Source organism: Physella acuta, unplaced genomic scaffold (genome assembly GCF_028476545.2).
Source record: "Physella acuta isolate Inbredline_101_S28 unplaced genomic scaffold, ASM2847654v3 ptg000863l, whole genome shotgun sequence".
NCBI lineage: Eukaryota > Metazoa > Mollusca > Gastropoda > Physidae > Physella > Physella acuta.
Window position 1 is genome coordinate 645,905 of NW_026732380.1, and position 26,908 is coordinate 672,812.

A 26,908-nucleotide genomic window follows, 5' to 3' on the forward strand; every position below is an offset into this window, starting at 1 on the left:
AAGCAGAAGTCAGTTTTGCATTGTTACTTTATTATCTGAAAGTATCTGGAATTGTATATATTTATAAAATACTATATACACAAGCTTGTCAGTAGTTAGAAAGATTGATAGCATTGTACATAACAAAATGTGTTCACAATTTCATTAGAAACAAGGTTTCTTCTATAAAAAATGTCATTCTAACTGCAAAAGACACCTTGTAAATAAAAAAATATTTATAGATAATCAAAATGAAAATTACCACAACCAAAATAAATGAATATGAAATTTGTTTTTAAAAAACATTGTCGTTGCCTAATATTTTGTACAAGTCAATTGATTGTTTGAATAAATAATGGAAATTGTGTGGCAGTCTCATCAAAATATAAGTATAACATAGCACAAATATGTGTGAAACAGGCTAAATAATGTAAAGATTATGGGGGTCATCACAAATGACATTTAACAGCTGGAGAAATAAATGTCAAATATCTTATTTTCAGCTTATTTTCTCAACTCCCAAGTTTTTGTTGTTGTTTTTTAATCACTTTGTTTTCACAAACATCAAATGAGCAGAAGAAGATAGTTATTAAAATTGCAAAATATACCTATTTTCAAGAAAGTGCATATAAATGCAAAATAGCAGCCACAATCAGAATTTTTTAAATGCAAACAAAGTTTGATGTCATACTTTCTGAACTTTTCACTATCAATAGTCCAGCACTTCAGAAAGTGCAGTTTTATATGAATGACCCCTTGTATAATATGATGGTTAAATGGAGTAAAGTCTGAAGTTGACTATGGAGAACACATTTAATACTTGACATGCTAATGTTAAAATGTTGGAAAGCTAAGTCATTATAAGGATAGTTAAAAATTGTATGCATTAAATTCTAAGATAACCACAATAGTGCAGAACAAGCAAATAATTATCACAAAATCAATGTATTACAGACACTTCCCAGCCAAAGCTTGGTTTGCTTTCTTGATTGATTTTAACTGACAACTTCTTCTGGTAAAAAAAATTAAGCTGTTAATAAATTAAAATCTAGAATCATAGCTAAAAGATTATGAACAGCCACAATTCCATTTAGTCATTTATTCCAGAAAAAAACATAACTGACATTGTAGATTATACTTTATAGAGCTAAAGCATCTGTTATTCAAATTTATTAAATTCTTTACGGGAACATGAATGAAGACAAAATATCACAAATACTTGCAAACCAGTTAAAAAGGATTCATTATCAGATGACTGTTTTTGTAGCCACAACAATGCTCGATGTTTTCTTTAATTTGTAATATCTTCAAAGACCTGCGTTATTTTTAATTTATACAGCAAATATTACCCATAAGACAAAGCATAATTCCTGAATATACACATTTTTTATTAGCATAAAGTAGAGAAAATGTTTACTATGAAACAAATGAAAAATCACACTGTACAAAATTCAATAATTATCTACATTTCTTTGATAAAAATATTCCTCTAATGAATGAATAAATATCAATAAGTAATTACAAAGTCAACTACTAGGAAAAAGATTTTAAAAATAACGTATCAAATTAAGTACAATGTCTCATTGTTTTTACATTTTTATGTGCATTATACACTAACCTTGAGTTTTGTCTCAGTACATAAATTTACATAAAAAAGTTAACACTAATAAGTTAAAGTATTAATTTGGAGCACAGGGCAATTCTTTTTTTTTTAGATAAGAGATACAACATTATAACAATTTAAATTGTGACCACACTGTACACTCCTCCACATCAAGCTTCTACTGTAGCCTTAGTGTCACAAGACTTCAATATTAAAAGTCATCACTCACAACTATTGTCTAGTAGCATCTACTTGTTAAATATATATTAGAAGCAACCTAAAAAAATGTTTAATACACTTGAATATCTAAATAAGTTATTACTAGTTGTAAATAGACAGTGATATGTTATTTCACACAAATATTGTATGCACAAAACAAATTTTAAAAATATTTTTATATATTTGGTTATTTTATGTAGTTTTTAAATAATTATTCTCCAGGGTTTATCAATATTATATCATTCTTATATTTACACATTTAAATAAACATAATAGTAAACTTACTCTTGGTATAATACTTTTAACAATACAGCAAAAGGAAAGTAAACCATTTGAATTTAGTTTATGAAAAATTTTCTGAACTTTTAATGTTCAGTCAGAACGCTTGATATACTCAAATGCCGGTTAACTGAAACTTTTAAAATAAATATTTAATAAAGGGGATATTTTTCTTGTGTATGCCTTAATAACCCAGAAATTATATGTGGTTAATATAATAATAATTGTATATCAAGGCATGGTATTTTTTTTCTTATTTAAAGTGTAGAATGAATTTCTAATTTATTTACAGAAAACAGATAAACAACATACATTTCAAAAAGGTAAAGAGAAAAATTTAATTGATTAGATTCCAGTCAATACATTAAGTATTAGAAACACCAGGTTAAATTGTTAAAAATCAGATTCCTGTTCAGATGTTAATCTGAACCCATTAAATAGAAAACAATTTTTTTAAATAGAAATCTATAAAGAATATCATTAGCTGATCAAATGAATTATTTATTTTAGGCAGTAGTTTTATAAAAGATTACATGACTATTTATTGTAGATATTTAGTTTGACAGGCATGATGAGTTATTCTGATTGGCTTCTTATATTTGTTGAACTTAAACACCATTATTAGAATTTTAGTTTTTAGCTCAAATAAAAACGTACAATTAAAACAGACACATTTAAGTCATTTATTGTAGTTTACATATTTTTCCTCCATAAAAATGTATTAAAAAGTAGTTTTTCATAAAAATAGGTAGATGTATGTGCTGTATGTACATTAAAGTTTTAGATCATCTCAAACCCAGGAATCTGCTCCTCCTCCACTACCATCCATGTTGTGATGTATCCCTGTTGTAGAGCCTGTGTTCAACATTTGTGAATCATATGGATCATTCCGGCGCCGGTTTCCTTTGTTGACTTGTGCATATAGAGGTTCAGACTGGAGGGTTGCTGGTTCAGCCTGTGTCCATAAATAAATTTATCAGTGTTTCACTTTATGTGCATTGTGAGCAAATAATACAAGTTACTATTCATGTGTTATTCCTTTAAACCTTTGCCAATTGTTGGCTTATTAAATAATGAGGATTAATTACAGAGATGAAAACAAATCTTACAATATAATTAGGAAATATATTTAGGCCCTACCTCCAGAAGTTAATTACAGATTTATTGTATTACAATAAACATATGTACAAAGCCATTAGATTTAAATGATTAGTTATCTTGTAGTCAAATGAAATATAATTCATTACACTTTTTAATATTTATTTGCTATTTACTTTTTACACAACAGTAATTTTTACTTAAAAGTAAATTAAATAGGAAAATTATGACAATCCATTGTTAATAATGTATTTGTCTTATAAAAATAAATAAACCGGGAGTGATCTCCCCTAAACTTTCTCGAATATTCTTATATAAAATAACAGGGGATGGGAACTCGGGCTATAGACATGATTTTTAATCCATTTTAAATACTTAAAGTTTTAAAAATAGAATAAAATCTCGTAGACAAATTAATTGCACACCAAGTGAACGCCAAATAAAAAAGCGCATAATGGTGCGCAATATTATTATAACTTTTAAAATTTACATTAGTTTTTTGAGAAATCGGAAGTAGCGTAAAGTACTACTTCCAGTCATCGGAAATGACTCAAAATTTAATAGAAGGTAGAGAATTAGATCTTTTACTTACATATGAAATTTCATTTATCTATCTGAAATAGTACTCAAGTTATAGGCTTTTGAAAAATTCAAAGTAGGAAAAGTACCACTTCCGGTTATCGGAAATCGCTCAAAAGTTGATACGGATCTACGATTTTGATTAAATACCTATATATGAAATTTCATCAACCTAGCTGTAACGGTACTCAAGTTATCGTGTTTACACACGGACAGACAGACACACAGACAAGATTGCAAAATTATGTTTTTCCGTATCAATGAGGTGTGAAACGTCGAGATTTGTAAAAATCTCGATTTTTTTTTTTTTTTGCACGATTACAAGACTTTCTCTATACTTCGTATATACGAGAAAGTAAAAAAGGGCTCTGTATATGGTGACTTATCCAATCTAGCAATCATATCCCTGTGTCAGGTGACACTGAGTATTGAGCATGGACAGTCTCTTTATTTACACTAAGGAAGTCTACAGTAATTAACCTAATATGGGATCACCAGAAATGTTTATATCATGTATTCCCAAAAAAATAGTATTGTGAAATCTTACATTTTACCAAAAATAATTTTCTGTAGAATAAAAACACTTCTGTTTTTTTTTTAATTGGTGTATAACTTTACATTTGTGTGATTGCTATTTTAGAAAGTCAGAAATGTCATACTTTAAACAAAAATCTCTCATTTGTAGAGGAATTGTAACAAAAGAGGTGGGGGTAGTAAAGAAAATATTTTAAATCTTGTCATTGAAAAGCTTATCGGTGTAACTTGTGCTATTTAAACAAAGTGCATTTTGTTCATCAGCACAGCCGTAGATCAAATTTCTTGACGCTCCCCATATTTTTCCATTTGGTTTTCAATAGAAAAACAATGTATCCACACAATTGAATACTTACAGGAGTAAGGTTTGGAAACAAAGGTACACCCCCAACAGGTGCTTTAGTTCTGTGTGGACGGGGCTCATCAAGAGGGGCATAGCCTGGACTAAGGTCATTAGCAGCCAGGTCAGTCATCTATTTAAAAAAAAAACAAGTTGTAGGCAACTTTGTTTTCAAATTTGAGATACTCTAAGAGTGAGATTATTATTTGATACATACCTGAACAGTTTCTCTTGGATAACCATGACTATCTGTAAAACAAATTAATATTTACATTAAAGATAATGTTTCACAAGTTCTTCAAAGTTGAAATTTAAATATTACAAAGCTTATATTAAGTAAGTAGGACTACAATTTCTAATGTTCATTGAAATATTAGAATAATTGTGGGTTAAGTTCTATAGAGACCATCATCTTTGAATTTGTAGATTTAAAAATTTCATAACAAAAAAATCACATCGAGTATTTATCAAACATTACAATAAAAATGTACAGCTGCTATAAACTGGAGACATGGTTAACAGAAACTATTTCTACAGAGCACGTACCTTTACTATCGTTGCGATTAACCTGCCTAAAGCTTTCCATTTCTCCTGGCTCATTATAGAACCCACGCTGCTGCTGAGCTCGCGCAGGTGTGAGGGTGTTGTCGTCATAGCCTTGTCCAGATACAGGCCGACTTAGTGTGTTATATGGTGTTGTATGATTACTAGAGACAGGTGTCCTGGACATGTCATTAGATCTAGAGTTGTCAAGTCTACAGATGGAAAAAAACAAATATGACAAAATTAAAAAACTTTCCAACCAATTTTGTTAAGAAAAAAACATCTAGAATTTTAAAAGCTTACCTTGGTTTGGCTTTAGACATTGTGAAATCTGTTTGGACATATTTTAATTTTGTATATTCAGCATGTAAAGCCTTGTAACTCCATAATGTCTTAAGAAGCTGAAAGTGAAAAATCAATCAGTTATTTCAGAGAGAATCTTATAAATGGGAAAATATTATTTGTAATTTTTTTAACTAAGATCATCTGTACATTCTCTATACCTGTAAAGGGAAACAGAATTATAAAGCTGACAACACAAACAACACTAATGTAACAGTTTAATTTGTGTTCAGACGAATAACAGTTTCAAAATGTCCATGTTAAGTCAAAAGTTTTTAAAATTGTGTAAATGCTCACAGTTTGAGTAAATTTGAGTGTCCTAGCAAGGTATCTCCCTTCTGATGTGTTAATATGCATTAAACGATGAAGACCTTCTTCTTGAACCAAAGCTCTGTTGATTTAAAAAAAGGCACAAAGTTAGTTGACATGCGTGAATTAAAAGTTGACCTTTATCAGGATTATTTAATGGTAATCTTATAATTCAGATCAGAATCTTGTTCTAGCTTTGAACATACTAGATGTCAACCTACAGAGCAATAATTTTGAACATACTAGCTCTAGATGTCAACTTACAAAGTGGTAACTTTGTACAAACTAGATGTCAACTTACAAAGCACTAAGCTTGAACATAATAAATGTCAACTTACAAAGCAAAGTCCTGGTTGTCTTTAACAACCTCATATAATGTAGCTACTACGGCACATATTGTATCATCAGGCATGTTACTGCGGTTGTCCCTTGGAAGTCTGCTAACAAGTTGTCTGATGGCATATTTTCCTAGTAACAGTAAAAACAATAAATTAAAGATAGCACACAAATAATTTCCTTCAGCTGATCAATACAATAAGTGTTGCTTACCAACTAGTTCTTTATTTTTCTCATCAATGGCTAAGTTCCTCAGTGCTGTAGCTGTTGCACAAACAACCCTGTCGCTTTCAGCTGAGAGCAAGTCAACAAGTAGTGGCAATCCCTTTTCTTTTCGCACCATTGCTCTGCTTTCAACAGCAGGCTGGGTATGAGATCATTAAACTAAGTTTCACAAAAATGATTTGATGGAAAGGCACAAACCAAGTATGATTATTCAATGAAATTGGTTTCAAGATTGTAGGCTTACTTAAAATTATTAAAATGTCTGGAAAATAAAAACTTCTCATATACACCTTCAGATACCTAAGCTAATTGAACTATTTATATACATATACTAGGCATGCTGCCCAGCTTCGCTTAGGCTTTCGAAAACATTGAGAATTTGAATGCTTATTTAATTCGCCCGAAGGTCGGTCTACGACCTCAAGAGTTATGAAGAGGTTCCTCCGTGGACATTTTTTTTCGATTTATAGCTCATATAAGGTACCGGTCAGTCGAGGTCAGTTTAGACCCCCACATCGTAGACTTTTCGGCCAACCGGCCCCCGTGTTCTGTCGCACCAAGGCAAGATAATGCCAAATTTGAAGCGCCTGCGGCGCCGGGAAGTGCCCTATCGGACACCCGACAATCTAGATCTAGATCTAGATCTAGATTCCTAAAAGAATTTTTTTTTTAAGTTTAGCCCGAGCATAATAAAAAAGAGTACATTAACCAAGTTGACTTGCTGTGTCTCGAACCCGCACCACCTGCGTGGTTTAATGTACACTAACATCTCCGCTATTTAGGCACCTTATAAAATACGGAGAATGAAACACGTATTTTAAAATCTTAACTTACGCGAATATGCCTATTCTTTCAAATTAATTTTTTATCCCAAATTAGCCAGTTCCAAACAAAGATTTTGTATAAAATAAATAAGTCTTGAAATAGTTTAGTCCTAATATAGAAATTTATTTTTGGAATTGATTTTAGAAAAGTTAGAGTCTAAATCTAGATCTAAGCGTCTACGTCTAGATCTAGTTATTGCGTAGATTTAGATTTAGATTTAGTCTAGATCTAGAATCTCTAGATCTAGAATCCAAATAAATAAAATAAATTTTATGAGTTTAGGCCGGAAAAATTGTATTGTATACATTTCATAGTGTACGTAGATCTAAATCAAATTTGAATGAAATAGTTCATTTCTTTTCATTCAAAACACAGCAGATGACGTCATTAGTTAATGTATAAGCAATAGCGACGTCACAGTTTTATGCGTTCTTTTTCACATGTATTAATACTTTTCCGGTTGCATAAATAATACTGTTTCTCTACATTCGAATACGCCTTTAATTTTTATTTTTCTTCTTTAAGTAAAATTGTGGTTATACATTTAAAACATCTAACATATTATTTTCAACAAAAGTCCGTAAAAAGTTCTCCATATATCGCTGCCGATTCTGACGTGATGTCCGGCGAAAATTTTTTGCGGACAGAGAAAGAGAGAGAGAGAGAGATGTGCGAACGTGGGGATTTATATATTAGGATGTCTAAATTTATACAGTGGGGTACTTTTTTAGTACCCATAAATTGATAGAATATTCGCAACTTATTACTCGCAAGGTTATTAGAACTGAAAGGGCTTTCATAAAAATTATCAATCAAATATTATATTAAATTACTTTTGCAATTAATTTTACAATTACAATACAATACAAAACTTAATTTATAACACAATATCCATTTAAAACAATGCTATACTTTATGATTTTTGTTTTTTCTTAAAAAGAGTATACAAAATATTAAAAAATTGTTACATTAAAAAGTTACCTCCCCTGCTCATAGACCAATTGACCAAATTTCGTATAATGAGAATTTCACTCGCAGTCATTTTTAGCCCTCTTCGAGGGCTTTAATGCTGACCAACAGGTTTTCCATACGGCCCATCTATCAATAGAAGTGTATGCAAAAAATTAGCCAGTTATACAAAGAGTAAGTACCCTAAAATTTGCGTAGAAATTACCCAGTTTTCCCCATAAAATACAAAGATTATATAGGGAAATACAACTGGTCAGTTTTGACCCCTTTACGAAGTTTTCCCAGATATGCCGAGTTTTTTGTGACACCCCAAGGCGATCTCCTACCACCTCACAAAATATCAAAGGGGGTCGTCGGAGGAAATTTTTTTTCGTAATAGAGCTCATATAAAGAGAATTTCACTCGCGGTCACGTTGTAGCCCTCGTCGAGGGCTTTGAGTCAAACCGACAGTTTTCCCTAAAGGTCAAGCCATTGACCTAGGAGCATGCAAAAAATTAGCCAGATATACTGAGCTTAAGTACCCTAAAGTCTGCGTTGAAATGACCCTCTGTTTTTCCCATAAAATACAAAGATTATATAGGGAAATACAACTGGTCAGTTTTGACCCCTTTACGAAGTTTTCCCAGATATGCCGAGTTTTTTGTGACACCCCTAGGTGTTCTTCTACCACCTCACAAAATATCAAGGGGGGTCGTCGGAGGAAATTTTTTTTCGTAATAGAGCTCATATAAAGAGAATTTCACTCGCGGTCACTTTTTAGCCCTCGTCGAGGGTTTTGAGTGTAACCGACAGTTTTCCCTAAAGGTCAAGCCATTGACCTAGGAGCATGCAAAAAATTAGCCAGATATACTGAGCTTAAGTACCCTTAAGTCTGCGTTGAAATAACCCTCTGTTTTTCCCATAAAATACAAAGATTATATAGGGAAATACAACTGGTCAGTTTTGACCGCTTTACGAAGTTTTCCCAGATATGCCGAGTTTTTTGTGACACCCCTAGGTGTTCTTCTACCACCTCACAAAATATCAAGGGGGGTCGTCGGAGGAAATTTTTTTTCGTAATAGAGCTCATATAAAGAGAATTTCACTCGCGGTCACTTTTTAGCCCTCGTCGAGGGCTTTGAGTGTAACCGACAGTTTTCCCTAAAGGTCAAGCCATTGACCTAGAAGCATGCAAAAAATTAGCCAGATATACTGAGCTTAAGTACCTTAAAGTCTGCGTTGAAATGACCCTCTGTTTTTCCCATAAAATACAAAGATTATATAGGGAAATACAACTGGTCAGTTTTGACCGCTTTACGAAGTTTTCCCAGATATGCCGAGTTTTTTGTGACACCCCTAGGTGTTCTTCTACCACCTCACAAAATATCAAGGGGGGTCGTCGGAGGAAATTTTTTTTCGTAATAGAGCTCATATAAAGAGAATTTCACTCGCGGTCACTTTTTAGCCCTCGTCGAGGGTTTTGAGTGTAACCGACAGTTTTCCCTAAAGGTCAAGCCATTGACCTAGGAGCATGCAAAAAATTAGCCAGATATACTGAGCTTAAGTACCCTAAAGTCTGCGTTGAAATGACCCTCTGTTTTTCCCATAAAATACAAAGATTATATAGGGAAATACAACTGGTAAGTTTTGACCGCTTTACGAAGTTTTCCCAGATATGCCGAGTTTTTTGTGACACCCCTAGTTGTTCTTCTACCACCTCACAAAATATCAAGGGGGGTCGTCGGTGGAAATTTTTTTTCGTAATAGAGCTCATATAAAGAGAATTTCACTCGCGGTCACTTTTTAGCCCTCGTCGAGGGCTTTGAGTGTAACCGACAGTTTTCCCTAAAGGTCAAGCCATTGACCTAGGAGCATGCAAAAAATTAGCCAGATATACTGAGCTTAAGTACCCTAAAGTCTGCGTTGAAATGACCCTCTGTTTTTCCCATAAAATACAAAGATTATATAGGGAAAGACAACTGGTCAGTTTTGACCGCTTTACGAAGTTTTCCCAGATATGCCGAGTTTTTTATGACACCCCTAGGTGTTCTTCTACCACCTCACAAAATATCAAGGGGGGTCGTCGGAGGAAATTTTTTTTCGTAATAGAGCTCATATAAAGAGAATTTCACTCGCGGTCACTTTTTAGCCCTCGTCGAGGGCTTTGAGTGTAACCGACAGTTTTCCCTAAAGGTCAAGCCATTGACCTAGGAGCATGCAAAAAATTAGCCAGATATACTGAGCTTAAGTACCCTAAAGTCTGCGTTGAAATGACCCTCTGTTTTTCCCATAAAATACAAAGATTATATAGGGAAATACAACTGGTCAGTTTTGACCGCTTTACGAAGTTTTCCCAGATATGCCGAGTTTTTTGTGACACCCCTAGGTGTTCTTCTACCACCTCACAAAATATCAAGGGGGGTCGTCGGAGGAAATTTTTTTTCGTAATAGAGCTCATATAAAGAGAATTTCACTCGCGGTCACTTTTTAGCCCTCGTCGAGGGCTTTGAGTGTAACCGACAGTTTTCCCTAAAGGTCAAGCCATTGACATAGGAGCATGCAAAAAATTAGCCAGATATACTGAGCTTAAGTACCCTAAAGTCTGCGTTGAAATAACCCTCTGTTTTTCCCATAAAATACAAAGATTATATAGGGAAATACAACTGGTCAGTTTTGACCGCTTTACGAAGTTTTCCCAGATATGCCGAGTTTTTTGTGACACCCCTAGGTGTTCTTCTACCACCTCACAAAATATCAAGGGGGGTCGTCGGAGGAAATTTTTTTTCGTAATAGAGCTCATATAAAGAGAATTTCACTCGCGGTCACTTTTTAGCCCTCGTCGAGGGCTTTGAGTGTAACCGACAGTTTTCCCTAAAGGTCAAGCCATTGACCTAGAAGCATGCAAAAAATTAGCCAGATATACTGAGCTTAAGTACCTTAAAGTCTGCGTTGAAATGACCCTCTGTTTTTCCCATAAAATACAAAGATTATATAAGGAAATACAACTGGTCAGTTTTGACCGCTTTACGAAGTTTTCCCAGATATGCCGAGTTTTTTGTGACACCCCTAGGTGTTCTTCTACCACCTCACAAAATATCAAGGGGGGTCGTCGGAGGAAATTTTTTTTCGTAATAGAGCTCATATAAAGAGAATTTCACTCGCGGTCACTTTTTAGCCCTCGTCGAGGGTTTTGAGTGTAACCGACAGTTTTCCCTAAAGGTCAAGCCATTGACCTAGGAGCATGCAAAAAATTAGCCAGATATACTGAGCTTAAGTACCCTAAAGTCTGCGTTGAAATGACCCTCTGTTTTTCCCATAAAATACAAAGATTATATAGGGAAATACAACTGGTCAGTTTTGACCGCTTTACGAAGTTTTCCCAGATATGCCGAGTTTTTTGTGACACCCCTAGTTGTTCTTCTACCACCTCACAAAATATCAAGGGGGGTCGTCGGAGGAAATTTTTTTTCGTAATAGAGCTCATATAAAGAGAATTTCACTCGCGGTCACTTTTTAGCCCTCGTCGAGGGCTTTGAGTGTAACCGACAGTTTTCCCTAAAGGTCAAGCCATTGACCTAGGAGCATGCAAAAAATTAGCCAGATATACTGAGCTTAAGTACCCTAAAGTCTGCGTTGAAAAGACCCTCTGTTTTTCCCATAAAATACAAAGATTATATAGGGAAATACAACTGGTCAGTTTTGACCGCTTTACGAAGTTTTCCCAGATATGCCGAGTTTTTTGTGACACCCCTAGGTGTTCTTCTACCACCTCACAAAATATCAAGGGGGGTCGTCGGAGGAAATTTTTTTTCGTAATAGAGCTCATATAAAGAGAATTTCACTCGCGGTCACTTTTTAGCCCTCGTCGAGGGCTTTGAGTGTAACCGACAGTTTTCCCTAAAGGTCAAGCCATTGACCTAGGAGCATGCAAAAAATTAGCCAGATATACTGAGCTTAAGTACCCTAAAGTCTGCGTTGAAATGACCCTCTGTTTTTCCCATAAAATACAAAGATTATATAGGGAAATACAACTGGTCAGTTTTGACCGCTTTACGAAGTTTTCCCAGATATGCCGAGTTTTTTGTGACACCCCTAGGTGTTCTCCTACCACCTCACAAAATATCAAGGGGGGTCGTCGGAGGAAATTTTTTTTCGTAATAGAGCTCATATAAAGAGAATTTCACTCGCGGTCACTTTTTAGCCCTCGTCGAGGGCTTTGAGTAAGACCGACAGGTCTGCCCTACGGTCAAGCCATTTACCTATAAACATGCCAAAAATTAGCCAGATGTAAACAGGGTAAGTGCCCTAAAATCCGTTTTGAAATGACCCTCTGTTTTTCCCATAAAATACAAAGATTATATAGGGAAATACGACTGGTCAGTTTTGACCCATTTCCCGATTTTTCCCGGACATGGCGAGTTTTTTGTGACACCCCAAGGTGTTCTCCTACCACCTCACAAAATTTCAAGGGGGGTCGTCGGAGGAAATTTTTTTTCGTAATATAGCCCATATAAGGCGCCGGTCAGTCGAGGTCAGTTTTGACCCCTTCTCCGTAGACTTTTCGGCCAACCGTCACCGGCCTTCGTGTTCTATTGCCCGAAGGCACCATCGTGCCAAATTTGACGCGCCTGCGGCGCCGGGAAGTGCCCTATCGGGCACTTGACCACTTTGCTTTATATATATAGATATATATAAAAATATACATATATCATTTTTTGTACTGAGGGTAATGTAAGCCAAACAATAATTTGATAATTTTATCCCTCATAAATTGTGATAGTGACCTACCTGCCAATCACATGCTGTAAGATTTTGTATAGCTCCTGCTGCCGCCTCCATAGTGATAGGATTAGTACAACGTTTTAAAACAGTAGAGTATAATGTGTGAATCTCTGATCCCCAAAGAGAGCGGTATTGGACTGAAGCTGCTGGTAACTGAGGTGGGGCACTATGGAGGAGAAAGAAAGTGTCCTAAATTTTTAAATTACAGCCCAACATTTATTTTAATAGCATTGAAAAATCATTTCAAGCAACAATTTTAGTTTCAAACTCAAAGTACTTTAATTTAAAATTAAATCACAATTATTTTAATTAAAATAGGAAATCTTGAACATCACACCAAACCATTAAAGATTTTTAGAAAGAATTATAACCAAGATTTATAATACAATACAGATTTCTTTTATTAAATGATTAAATAAACAGAAGGTAAAACTCCAGGTAATAAAAAAAACTTCCCAGCTTCCCATGACAGATGTAGTTCATCTGAAAAATTTGGACGCTGGAGCACAATAATCAGTCACACTAGATCTTCCTCAGAACTCAATGTAAAAGTGTACAAGTAATAGACCAAACAAACTTGACTATTGCCACCCAAACAGAGTAAGCCTACTTTCATTGCTGAGAAATTTCCTGACAAAAAATGTGCTGAAAATACACACCTGCTTGGCTGGTTACTGGTCTTGCCCCCTTGTGCAGCTTTGGCTTTTGTAGATTTGTTTCCAAAACATCCTGCATTGCTGTCTGTCAAAGAGTTGTATGTATGCCATTATCATGTACTCCACAGAAAATATGAAACTTAGTAAAAACTAGTATCTTCCAGTAATATTTTGTTGATAACCATGGAAGAAGTGATTTTAAACTACATAGAATACTAAAGTAAGTTTACAAATTGAACTTCAACATGTATATAGTATTGTGAATGTATCTAATCAGCTATTTAAAGTCACAAAATGGTCAGTTGTGTCTGTTAGGTGGTGTATAGTTGTTGAGTATATGTTAGTGGATGAAGTCTAGGTGTACAACAAAGTCAACAAGGACTAGAGTGTGATTAACAAGTTGATCATTCATTAACTGTAATGTAGAACGTGTATAAAATGAAGTAGATATTTTAAATTATCAAAAAACGTACAAGTATCCAGTAAGTAAATATTTAGGAATTATTTTTGAGCATTACCTTTCCCAGATTTTCCTTTCCCTTGATTCTGCTGCCTGGGTAAAGTTCTGTTCTTAAAGAAATCTGGATCCACAACTTCTTGAATTCGGTAAGACAAATTGCGTAAAATGCAGACAGTGTTTTCCACCACCTTGTTATCAATGTCATTAGTGGACATATTGTCAGCTGCCATTTTTAAAATGTTTATCAATGCATTGACCAGACCTTCACACTCTCTCAATCTTTTTCTTGCATTCAATCCAGCTGAACTAACATTTCTGCAAATATAACAAGTTGATTTTACCACCAAGGTCTAAGAAACCAAAATTAAGTTTAAAAACTAATTCAAAATCCACATAAAAAAATGTGAGATGGACACACCTTAAAATTCCTGTGGTATTTCTACAAACAGTTGTCCAGGGAAGCTCATTAGGTGACGGGTTGATTGGACTTCTGCTGGAACATTTTAGGATGACTGAGTTGACCAGCACAGCCAAGCCATCATCAATTATTGATTGCTTCAGGTCCTTCCAAATTTTCAATCAGAAAAAATAATTATGCATTATTTACATATAGTCAACATGTTTTAATAAAGAAACTGGGTACAGCTACAGTTTAAAAAATACACAATTAACAGCTTTTAAAATGTTTGACATACATCACATGATGAAAGGTTCCATAACACTCCAGTAACAGATTCTTTTACATCCTCTTGGTCTGTCTTTCTCAACAATCTGATTAATTCTGGAATGCCGTTTTCATTTTTGATTGCTCTCTGTAGCAACAGGAAAATTAAAAATATATATATATAGCACTTGAGATTGTCAAGAAATACAATTTTACAGCCAGATAGTTTTAATACATTACTATTCACAACAATTCTAATGAGCCCTTTTTGAATAATTAAAAACATTACTGAGATAACTTTAGCCTGTATACAGTGTATAACAAATAACTGAGGTACTAAACAAACCTTGTTATCATTGTTGTTTTTGCCATAAGAAAGATTTTGCAAGGCACCACAAGCATTCTTATGTACTTCTACCAGGTCATGGCTCAAGAGTCGAATTAAAGGTCGGATACCTCCAATACTCCTGGGAATGTTAAAGGGGTAGTTTTAATGCCCTACTCAAAAGTGGTAAAAGAAATATAGTAATATAAACCTTTTGTTATCAAAGAATATTTTAACGCCAGTTAAGTGAATAGAAATGTTGGAGTTGGAGAGCAAAAACTTTAAGCTATTTTAAGGTTTTCATATTTTAAGCTTGTCATAAGCCTCACTAATAGTAAAAGTAATGAAATGAGAGCTGCGCATGTCTCAGAAAATTTTTGTTTCATTTATTAAATTAATCCTTAGGAAAAAAAAACTTTTCCTTTTTTGATTAAAAAGGTTTCCAACATTTTTCTAAAAGGGCAAGAGAATTTTTTTGTATTCATTTTTGGCGTGCAAATTTCTCAAGTGGAACACTGGATATCTATAAAAATATGATCTCTGATTCAAGGGTAATTACCTGGTTTTTGCTTTCATTGCATCATCCATATACACCAGATGCTGCAAATGTGCTGCAGCACTAGCTTTGGTGCTGTCATCAGGTGAACTAAGAAAGTCTATCACTTCCTGTAGATCTGGTTGGCGCATTGAGTGAGCTGGAGCATTTTACAATATTTATTAGGTTAATAATGAAAACAGATTTAGAAAAACAAACATTTTATGTTGTTTTTTTCATTTACAATGTACAGAGTTCAAAAATAATTTTCCAACAGCAATACAAACATTACTTCACTCTTACTGAACACTTTCTAATTGTATTGCTGAAACTTAGTTGCACTGTATTTTAATGTTGTTGAATATGAAAACCTTAATAAAATGATAAATGTACTTACAAAGGCCTCTGCCATCTATAGATGGTGTATGATGCCCTTCAGGAGGGGCTCCAAGAGTGAGTCGCTCCATCCGTCTAACTGTGCTTGCTTCACTTAAGTATGGATCCTCTGGTGGGTAATCTAAACATTCAGGAGTAGTTTGTTGACAAAGTTATCCATTGCTAGACATTCTATACTGAAATTATTCTAAACAAAATTTTTGGTGGAAAAATGTTTTCTGACAAATTTACATTTGAGTTTTTGTAAATCATGCTAGAGACCCTGTATGCAACAAATAAAGGGAGTTATTACCATTATATCCAAGAACATTCTGTGAATATGGATCTGGCCCATCTCTTTCATCATAAGACAAATCATGGTCATCACGTACTGGTCCTCTTACATCATATGGGACAGGTTCTGGACCTGTTAATAACATCAACTTCTTTTTAACGCTTTTAAAAATACCTTAAATAAATTATTTACAATTAAATTAATTACATGTAACTATTGTAATGTTCTACATCAAACAAATGATCGTGTTAACTTAAAAAAACACAAGCATTACAAGAGTGATAAAACTAATTTAATTATAATATAAGGAGTAGCAATCGGAAATAAGTTGATCAATTATTTTAATTTTCAAAAATATTTAATAAAAAATGTTTGTACAGAATGTTAGATCAAACTATATTTTTGTCTGTTAGATTTGTATTTAACTATAGTAAATAACCATAATAAATTTTAGTAGGCACATAATAACAGCAAACTGTTTTTAACGCATATCTATAATAAACAAATATAATACATTATATATCACGCAGTACCATAGTTAGTCAAAACTTATAATTTTATAAGTTCAGGTCACTATTAAAACAACACAAAAGCAGTTAATTATTTAGCTTAATGTGAAACAGTCAAGTGACTTCTCGATTCCAACCTTACACATAAAAGTTTATGTAAGAAATTATTTTATTCATCTGAGACACAAAAATAATCAAAATTGATCACTGATCCATGCAATTCTTTTCAGATGGTAAATAATCATTTGAGTTGATTATTAATGAAGTTTAAAAATTTCTTAGACTACACAGTAGTTAGTTGTTCACTGAGGCATGTCACAGGCAATGAGTAACACTTACATATCCTTGTGTTATTCATCCAACATGCTGAGTTAGCAGACACCTAGAAGAGAAAAGACAACATATTACCGTAAAAATATGAACAGTAAAGATCACTACCTCCAGCTGGGGATTGACCACGATAGTATGGGTCTTCCTGAAGAATATGTTTTGCTTCTCTGCTGTTCTGTTCTTGGAATGGATCATCAGCAAAAGGATGCTGTCTTACTAAAGGTAATCCATCATATCTGCGCTGTTGATCATTCTCATCATCATAACCATTCCCTGGTGGTTCAAAGTTTTGCTGATGCTCTTGAGAGGCATCTGAGTATCTATCATGCTCTAGATACTGACTGTGATGTTGTGGAGGAGGGTGCACATCATATGGCTCTTGAAATGAATCATGTCTTAGGTCATGAAAAGATGTATTTTGGTGATGTGGATGGCTGGGGGGTGGCTGAAATGAGTCCAAGTAAGGCTCATCGTGAGAATTTCTTGATCTATTGTGGATATCTCTATAGTCTTCTGGTCTCGGAGGCTCAAGATCATCATGGTAGCCCTGTGGATCATCATGGTAGCCCTGTGGATCATCGTGGTAGCCCTGAGGATCATCATCATAGCCTCCCCTTTGATCAATGTAGTCAGGTCCTTGCCCACCATAGGAATCCTCAGGATAGTGAACTCCACCATTGTACCTGGGTGGTTCCTCCTGGTAATGGTCTCTAGGATCCCCATATGGATCATTGTAGTTACCACTTAAGTGAGGATCCACCCCAGATGTTCCATGAAAACTGCTATGACTGCCTTGATAGGAGATATCTCTAAAATAAATTTAAATACAAATATTAGATCCCATATTCATTACTTGAAAAATGAAATGAATTTCATGTTGTTGTCAGCAATTGATCTGTTAGTGGGAATTTTTCTGATGTATTTTTTTTCAAAAACAATTGAAAATACATGTTCACATTAATAAAAAATTTGTTTGCATAAAATTTAGTCTATTAGTATAATATTTTCTAATATTTCAAGATAAAATGAAAATAAATATTGATATATATTGTCTTGTTTAGACTGGGTTATTAAGAATACATACTCATTCATAAGCAATATTTATCAGAAATATGAGCATAAAAATTGGAGGTCGTTGCTATGAAAGAGCAAATTAAAATCTTAGGTAGGTGGTTAGCCAAGTTGAATTAGCTATAAATTGCTACTGAATGGTTGAACATCTAACTTTTTAAACTATTTTTAATACACATTAGTTTTTAGCTGTCTAGAGAAGTAAAAAAAAATGTCATAGCTATCAAATGTAATGTTTTATGCATGCCCAACTTATACAACAAAAATCACAGTAGTTAAATTTAAAAGGGAGATAATAATTAAACATCAAACAATTTTTTTCCCTGTAGTTTATAACTGTTATTTAAAAGTTATTTAAAGATATTATTTAAAGTTATATTAGAAAAAAAACATTCTAGCTAACTACAGAAAAAACTAGCAAGTTCATTACTAATTTAGTTAAAAGATTTAGAAATAAGGGGTTCTTTAAAATTCTAAGGAAGCATTGTTAAATAAAAATATTTGATTACAAGTTTTAGTTAGGAAAATTACAAGTGAAAAAGATCATAAAAATTAATATCATTGAATGGTAGATTTTTTTTTACTCCATTAATGCATTACTTGTTAGTGTAAAAAAAATAATTCAAAATATGAACGTTGACTAGGGATGACATGCAACTTCACAGATAAATAGCACATATACAAAGGTAGATCATTGACTCCAACATTAGAAGTAGCTTTTATACTAATTTGTAACATAGGTACACTTTTTGAATAGTTTAAAATTAATACTGTTTTCATAAGCAGAATATAGATACATTTTGTATATAAAAGGTTCAAGGGAGGTGGAATAAAATTTTTAAAAATAAATATTAGTTAACTATTCCAGAAGGTAATGTGTTATCTAGCAAGCTCAAGGAGGGTGAAATGAATTTCTATTTCATAAAACTTTAGTTCATTCATGTCAAATTATAATTGATTCATTTTGAGAATAGTAAAGTGCCAATATGGTATTTAACTTCAATAAATTATTAAAATTCAGATCATCTAAACCTCCTTTTAATCTGGCCACTATCTACCTTTGCCCAAAGCCAGCATGCAATTCCTCATCATCAAAATGGTGGGAGGGATGTGATGGGACATGATCATATGAGCGAGGGTTTTCTTCAACATAACCTGGATTAACTACAGATGGTGTGTCCCCATCATCATAGTAATCATATGATAAGTAATTGTGTGGTGCCTCCCGCTCATAATCTCTTCCCTCCACATCGCCACTACCATGATGGGCATAATCGTTGGGATCTAAAGACCTGGCAGGTAGTGGGGAAGCTCTCAGCTGCTGGTCAGATCTGTAAATGTTGTTACTGCTTCCATAAGGGCCACCATTGGGTATTTCTGCATAATTCTTCACCTGGAAATTGGACGTGAACAACTTGGTAAAAAAATTTTTAAAAATAAATGTGTTGATTTTGAGAGATACAAAATGTAATTTATTGAAAGTTCAAGCCTAATGTAAACCTAGTTACAAAATTAATTACATTTTCAAATGTATTGGTTCAGTGAATTACATGTTTAACCTTTGTCATTCATCAAAGAAAATAAACAGTTGCTGCATTGGAAAACTGGAACAATAACATTGATCCAAATAAAATGTGTAGGCAGGATCAAGAAGAAAAAAAAAGGAATTATAACAGGACAGATGACAACATACCATTCTGTTTCTGTCACTATGGATTGAATGCTCACTCATTCTCTCAAATGATGTGTTGTTACCATAGTTTCCTTCATATCCACCCCCACCACCACTTCCACCACTGTAATAAGGGTCATGTGGAGCAAATCTGTGAGAGGAGTATGGGTCTTCTTGCATGTAATCCATATTCCCTGGGTCACTGCGGATAAAAGCCAAATAATCACTCTATTAAGACTGAGTCTTCTTGCATGTAAAAATTATTATTTGCAAGCAAATAAATGCAGTTTAATACAAATGATGATAAAGAAAATGTACTATGTGTGAAATGACCATAAACACCAATATTATAGTCAGCTTCACAGCAGTAATTTCATCTGTTGAACAGATTTTGGTTTAGATAATTGTGATGACGCTAATTCAAGATAGTATGGTAGAACAGACTATAGCTAGTTGGTTAGACTGACCAATAAAAACACAGGAGCTGGCCGGTCACGTGGGACGGTCAGTTGACCACTGAAGCGTGGGTCAGAGTTAGTAGTGTGAAAGAGACGGTCAGAGATATGTAGAGCAAGGGAACAGTATAGATTAGTTGGGTAGGAAGTTGATTGTGTGAATTTTAATTGAGGATATTATCTATTGGATAGGACTTGTGTTTGTTAATTCCAAACTATAACCAGGCTAGTATCATCTTAATCACCACTGCCCTCAGATTTGGTGGTGCTGCATTTCCCCACCCTCACAACTGGTGGAAGATCTCCATTCACCCCCACCCTCACAGTAATGTTTGAGGTGCCCTCAACTAAATGAATGAAAACACCACTAGTCTTGTATTAATGGACAATTTGTTCAATGCCAGAAAAATGTGGGACCTCATGGTATTAAATTTAAATTAAGATATACAAATACTTCTTGGAAGTTTATTCATTGAAATTGGTACAGCCAGCTCAACTGTGAGATCTAAGAAGTTTCTAGACATTTTTTTTTAAATAAATTGTGCCAATTAAAGACAAATTATTGTTTTAGATTGGTACAGCCTTTAATTCCATAATTAGGACTAAATATGTTGTCAATCTTATTCTTAGGGAACTGCAATAGGCCTTATTAAATATTATTAGCCTACCTTGTTTTACTTTAGTAATGCTAACACTAACATTAAACAAGGTAACCTTCTCTAATTCATTAAGTATAACTATAATCATAAAAATTGTAATGCAATGCATATTGATTGCATGGTTCCTGGTGATTACATTGGTATAATATAGTTATAGTATAATGGTAATTTGGTAGGCCTAGTCTAGACTGCCAGTCTTGTTCTGGATTCAAAGGCCAAAAGCCGCCAAAGTGTCGATTAAAAAAAAAAATTTAATATGGGCCTAACAAACAGTAACTAAGTCATTTTCATTTAGCATTTGGCCTAGATCTATATTTTTCTATATTTAGATTCTATATCATATAGATCTAAATACTATTTAGATTTTTTAATTTATCTTGATTCTCGTTCTGGATCTAGAAATCTAAGTGGATTTTCTTAATGCAATTTAAATTTTAAATTCAACTCGTCGAAGTAGTTGCACCGCGGAAGTGCCTTCACCATAATAAAAATTCAACGATCAATGATGCAGTGACCTGGTTAGGGCACTGCCGAATTAAAAGCATGCCATGAGCTACCAACGCCTAAAAACTAGAATAAACTCCTTACAAAATATTTAATCGGCTGTAAAATTTCCCACAGCAGTCCTAACAAGTAATCCGAATAGAACATGTTCCACCATATTATCCTAAAGAAAAAAACAGCACTTCCTCACTGCACCCACACAGCCGCGACGTTTGTCAATAACGCACCGTTATGGAACGCATGGGACAATACGCCTAAATATAGGCCGCGTCCTCGCTGTTTTGATTGGCTAGGATTTGGCTTCCCTTGTTGTCCTGCGGGTTGATCAACAGTGGAATGCCGTTAGCGCTTGCTAGCGACTTGGGAAAAAAATTAGTTGAAAATCGCAAGAAAATATATTCGATAGGAGTTTAGCGGAAAAGTTATGCTTGCAAATTTCCTTAATTTCTAGACTTTGATCAAAAGAGTGTACAAACTAGGCCAAAAGATTTTCGAAAAATTGTGTGTAAGGTGTCCTCCATAAACAACGTCACACTCGTAGGGGGAGAGGGGAGTGTATCTTTGTGGAGATGTGTGATGAGGAGGGGGGGGGGGGGGGGGTGAAGGAGTTCAGACGGTGTTAAAGTAATGTTAAAAACTGAATTTAAGCCGTTATTTCGCATCTTCAATAACTGTTTTTGTAAATTGTAGGCCTAATAGAATACCGCAGTAATCAATAAATAAAGTTTTAAGACGCGCTAGTGGGGTGTCGTTATGAAAATATTTGATCCGACAAAGTACATGAAGTGGGCATCTATGCTTCCTTGTTTTATAACCCTTTTTTTAAGATATCAAACAATAACCATAAACATAACATTCGACTCCCCTGCACAAATCAAACAATGGAGACACCAGCAAAAGAAAATGGTTGCCAAATCAAGAGAGCAAATCGCTGTGATATATCAACGTAATTGAGTTTCTGTGAAGTGAACTAAGGGTCCAGGTGTAATTTGGGGAGGGGAGAGCAATGCCACCGTAAGCTTATTAAATGTTTTTAAAAAGCTTATATTTTGAAACCCGGCCAATAAAAAAAATGTAGAGTAATGGAGAAAGTCAAAGCAAATATTTCTATACGTCAGAGAAATGTATATTTAAAATACCCTGAAATACAAACATGTGTAACTGTTGTGGAATTAGTAATCTGGAACCTCAATATTCAAAATGCTGTAGCTATCACTCACTAAAAAAAAAAAAAAGATGTTTTCTCTAGGGAACAAAACCCTCACTACTGTAGGCCTACTATAGTGGTTATCTCCCATTTAGCTGATTATTTTCTCCACCAGGTTTCACGAACATAATTCTTAACTTTGCGGCCGGCAACCTCTGAATGAATAAATAATACACACGCCTCTTTTAGATATTAAACATTCAATTAACGGTCTTACAGGTCGATAATTCTATTTCAACTGGGAAAACCTTAAGTATATCATAATCTCTTGTTTTTTCTATAGATGGGCATTAGGTTTTAAATGTTGAGTGTATTATTAAGTATCACCAAATTATCTCCAGCTGAGAGACCCATATCATCCTATAGTTTAAAGACTAAATATAGACTGGTGCTTGACTCAATAATGTACAAGACTTGGGTCTGATCTGCTGCTACAACATCTATTTAGAACTACCAACAAACTGATACTAAACCACATGTTTGAGCTCTCTAACAAAACAGTGTCAGTAAAGCTGGATGCCTTCTATTCCCCACACAGATTCCATATTAAGGGCCAACATCCCACCCTGCCAGCTTTCTGTTTAAATACAACAATGGTTGATTTTACATGCAGTTACTTTCTGGCATCTCTTGGGGGGGGGGTGTCTACACACCAACTATTCCCCCCTCCCTCCCCTGGAAAATATTTATAACTTTTATTTTTATAGAGAATATATACTTTACCAAGTGTCCGCCCCTCACCCACCCTGAGAAAAATGTCATGTCTGAAAGAAACCCTGTTGACATGTAAACTTGTAACAAATATTAAGATGCTAGCTGTGACAACCAAAACTTGTCACAAATATTAAGATGCTAGCTGTGACAAGCAAAACTTGTCACAAATATTAAGATGCTAGCTGTGACAAGCAAAACTTGTCCAACAGGAAGGGCCAGGAGAAGTAGAACTGTTGTGAGATTTGTAAACATTTTCTAACTACATTGTCTGTACATCTTTACAATCACAAGCTAAATAATAACAGATAGGGTGGTAAAACACACAAGAATTAAAGTAAACATGACAGCGCAACAACTGAGCTGAAACACTAAGAAGTGTTTATTAATTATTCAAAATTAGGTCCTTCTTCTCCATATGAACACCTTTCAAACTGAGCTGTCTAGTTAATTTAAAAATGCCATTACTCACATATCCTGATGATGTGAGGTGGGATAGAATCTGGCATGAGTGCCACTATCCAACTGAGATTGTAAGGGAGGGAGGGACACTGGAGACTGGTCATGGAAGTGAAATGAGTCTTCAGTGTTTGTTATGCTGCTCATGCTCATGGTAGCCTATCATTCATCTGAGAACAAGCACCACACAAGCAATTAACTAGACAAATTCTTCATGGGATGCTACAGCCATAAAAGGCTCAATAGTCAAAAAGAAGAAAAAATTCTTAAAATAAACACTTCTTAAAACTAACCCTAGCAACTATAGCTGTGTCTACCAAGCTTCTAAAGTAACACCACAAAAAGCCTGTTTGTGCTTAATTGAAGTAAACCACTAAACATGTGTATTTAAGACTGAAATAGTTTCACTTACTACAACTTGGAGAACCAAACCACTAATCCTAGTCTAGTGCCATAAAGACTAAAGACTTTTCATTCAATACTCTATACCAGGGGTCTCCAAACTTTTCAGTCCGAGGGCCGCATTACCCATCAAATTTCAGTTCGGGGGCCAGTTACTTCCAGGCATGTCTTTAATTTTTCAGGGCAAAGTTCCTCAGCCATCACAAACAGACGATTTTTCCTTAGACAAAAAGATCTCCGCGGGCCGGATGAGAGAATTTCGCGGGCCGCATCCGGCCCGCGGGCCGTAGTTTGGAGACCCCTGCTCTATACCTAGGTGTCAGCATTAAATCAAATTAAGTTCAAATACTAAATCTAGCTTGACAATTGTACAATGGAAGTCGAAAAGTTCAAGTCGTGTGTTTAGAGGGGTCATAAAAAAATTATTTTGAAAAAAAATCTGACTCCTGAGTGTGGTGGGGGGGAGTAGATGAAGTATACAAGGGGATAAGAAAATATAATTGTTCTCTCCGAACTAATAAATAAATTAAATGTGTTGGGCGTGTATCTTGTAATGCTAATAGCTTAGAGTCAGTTTTTCTTTTCTATTTTATCTGGTATTTTATTAATTGAATATTAAAAATAGAATGTATTGAGAAAAATAAAATGTTTGAAAATTTAATTATAAATATATATATATGATGAGTGCTTGTTATAAACTTATATAATTGTAGTTTTAATGTTTTGTTTTTGTTAACATCAACCAAATACCACAGCAGGGTATTAATTTAAAATCATTTTATAATTTAATGTATTGGTATGGAAAGAAAAGTTTTTAAAATATTACTTCTGCAGTGTCTTATCATTATAATTAGCTTTATGGCTATAGTGAGCTAGTAGCCCATACTGTCATTACTCATATTACCAAGTATATCAAGTAGCTTATACATTTTATAAATATAGGTTTTATGTGTGCTGCCAATTAAATAAATACATATTGTGTATAATTGTGTAAAATTCTTTGTTTTTCTTTTTATTAAACTGACCATGTTTTAGGAATTCCCATTATAAAATTTTAATGTGTGGATGTCCAAATGGACATGAACAACACCTTCCCCACCCCCTCAAGTTGACAGACATCTATAAAATTCTCATTTAAGTTGTATTCAAGTGGTTCTATTGTCACAGATTTTAAAATGTGTGTGAGGGGGAGTACTATCAGCATTTTAGTTGCTATAAATAAGGTTAGCCGACAATACATTATTTTAATAATAAAAGCTGCTGCTGATAATTTAGTACTTGTGTATTGGTGAAAAGAACCAAAGACAACTTTTAATAAAGTGCATTTAATAATTTATCAAACTTCAAACAGAAGAAGTGATTAGCCCTATTTCAGAGACTAGTATGTAGGCCTATGAAAAATGCATACTAACATCTAAACAATAGAAAATCTAAATTTTAAGAGCGAGTTACGTTACCTAAGAATAAATCTAAAGGTTATTTATCCTACTTGTGGTCGATTGGTTGAGTGTTTGGCTGCTTGCACTGAAGAACTCAAGTTCTGATCTCAGTTTGGATTTGTGACTGTACTTGTGATAGGTACTTGACATAGAATTTATGTTGGGGAAAGTAAAGGTGGCTGGGCAAAGTGGTGACCACACTGTCCCTTCATATACCAGTTAAGAAACATGAACTCTTCTTCATATGCGCACCAATGATGGGTTGCTAAGCTCAAGATGAGCTGTACTGTGCGACCCTATAAAATAAGTAGAATCTAGTCGCCTAAAGCTTAAGGTAAGACAGATTCTAGATCAAGATCTACAGATCTAGAAATCTATAGTTAAGAGTTAGTATGTATGTAATATGTAATCATGTGTTAGTATAATCAATAATCACTAGATTCTAGATCTAGATACCTAGTTTTTTAGTATTAAATATTAAATAATCATTTAGATCTAGATTCTAGATCTAGAATCTAGCCATGATTTATCATTTAGGCCTACAATGATTCTAATGATTAGAATTAGATGTATTCTAATGCTAGGACCTACACTTCAAATACAATAGGTTACTTGCCAAACAATCTATAAAGAAAAAGAGAGAAACAGAACTTAAAAACGGGAACACACTTACTACACAGAGCACAGCTATTTTCGTCAATCGGAACAGGACTTGTTGCCTCTCCCAACTATCCCAATGCAGTGGGATATGTTCCTAATTATTTCTAGACCTACAATACAATTGTACTGAAACAAATTTATGCTAATTAAAACCTTTAATTAGATCTAGTAACTAATGTAAATGTGTAACAAATATTTGAAACGCATATTAAACTGTATACAGATCTTTAAATATTTCTGAAATATATCAACTATTCACAACAATACAACTCGAGTCAGGAAATGCAACATTTTCAATAACAAGAGGGAGTAAAACGAGAAGAGCTAGGAATGCAGCGCCATCTAGCTTCAGCAAAACTGATTTGGTATGATTTCTGATAGTGTTTATTGTAGTGCTAGGCCCTAAGCCTAGTCTTTCTTACTTACTACCGAGACGGGTCTACTATGCTTGCAATATTAATCCTGCTATAGAAAATAATGAATATTCTAACAATTAAAAAATCTGACTACTTTTCAAATAATCAAAACTACACAAACGCAAATCTAAATCTATATTAGATTTCTGTTGAACTGTGATA

At 34.1% G+C, this 26,908-nt stretch overlaps 1 protein-coding gene across 4 annotated transcripts; it reads right to left on the reverse strand.

The window, feature by feature from the left end:
• Positions 1–9: 9 nt before the first annotated feature.
• On the reverse strand, positions 10–26,622 carry LOC131952268 (splicing regulator ARVCF). 4 transcript variants are annotated; one of them, XM_059314860.1, is made up of 22 exons: positions 26,344–26,622; positions 23,843–23,999; positions 19,856–20,036; positions 19,455–19,555; positions 17,200–17,900; positions 16,271–16,384; positions 15,980–16,099; positions 15,607–15,742; positions 15,069–15,189; positions 14,754–14,870; positions 14,477–14,622; positions 14,117–14,373; positions 13,602–13,683; positions 12,949–13,108; positions 6,375–6,525; positions 6,164–6,293; positions 5,814–5,907; positions 5,478–5,575; positions 5,178–5,386; positions 4,849–4,880; positions 4,648–4,764; positions 10–3,035 (listed from the first exon to the last, which is right to left on the reverse strand). In XM_059314860.1, the coding sequence occupies exons 2-22, from the start codon at positions 23,980–23,982 to the stop codon at positions 2,871–2,873; spliced, it is 3,372 nt and encodes a 1,123-aa protein (XP_059170843.1). In that variant the 5' UTR covers positions 23,983–23,999; positions 26,344–26,622; the 3' UTR covers positions 10–2,870. The 4 variants fall into 4 exon arrangements, with proteins under 4 accessions (XP_059170843.1, XP_059170840.1, XP_059170841.1 ...); XM_059314857.1 differs by having other exon boundaries at positions 19,221–19,555; XM_059314858.1 differs by lacking the exon at positions 23,843–23,999 and having other exon boundaries at positions 19,221–19,555.
• Positions 26,623–26,908: the final 286 nt, after the last annotated feature.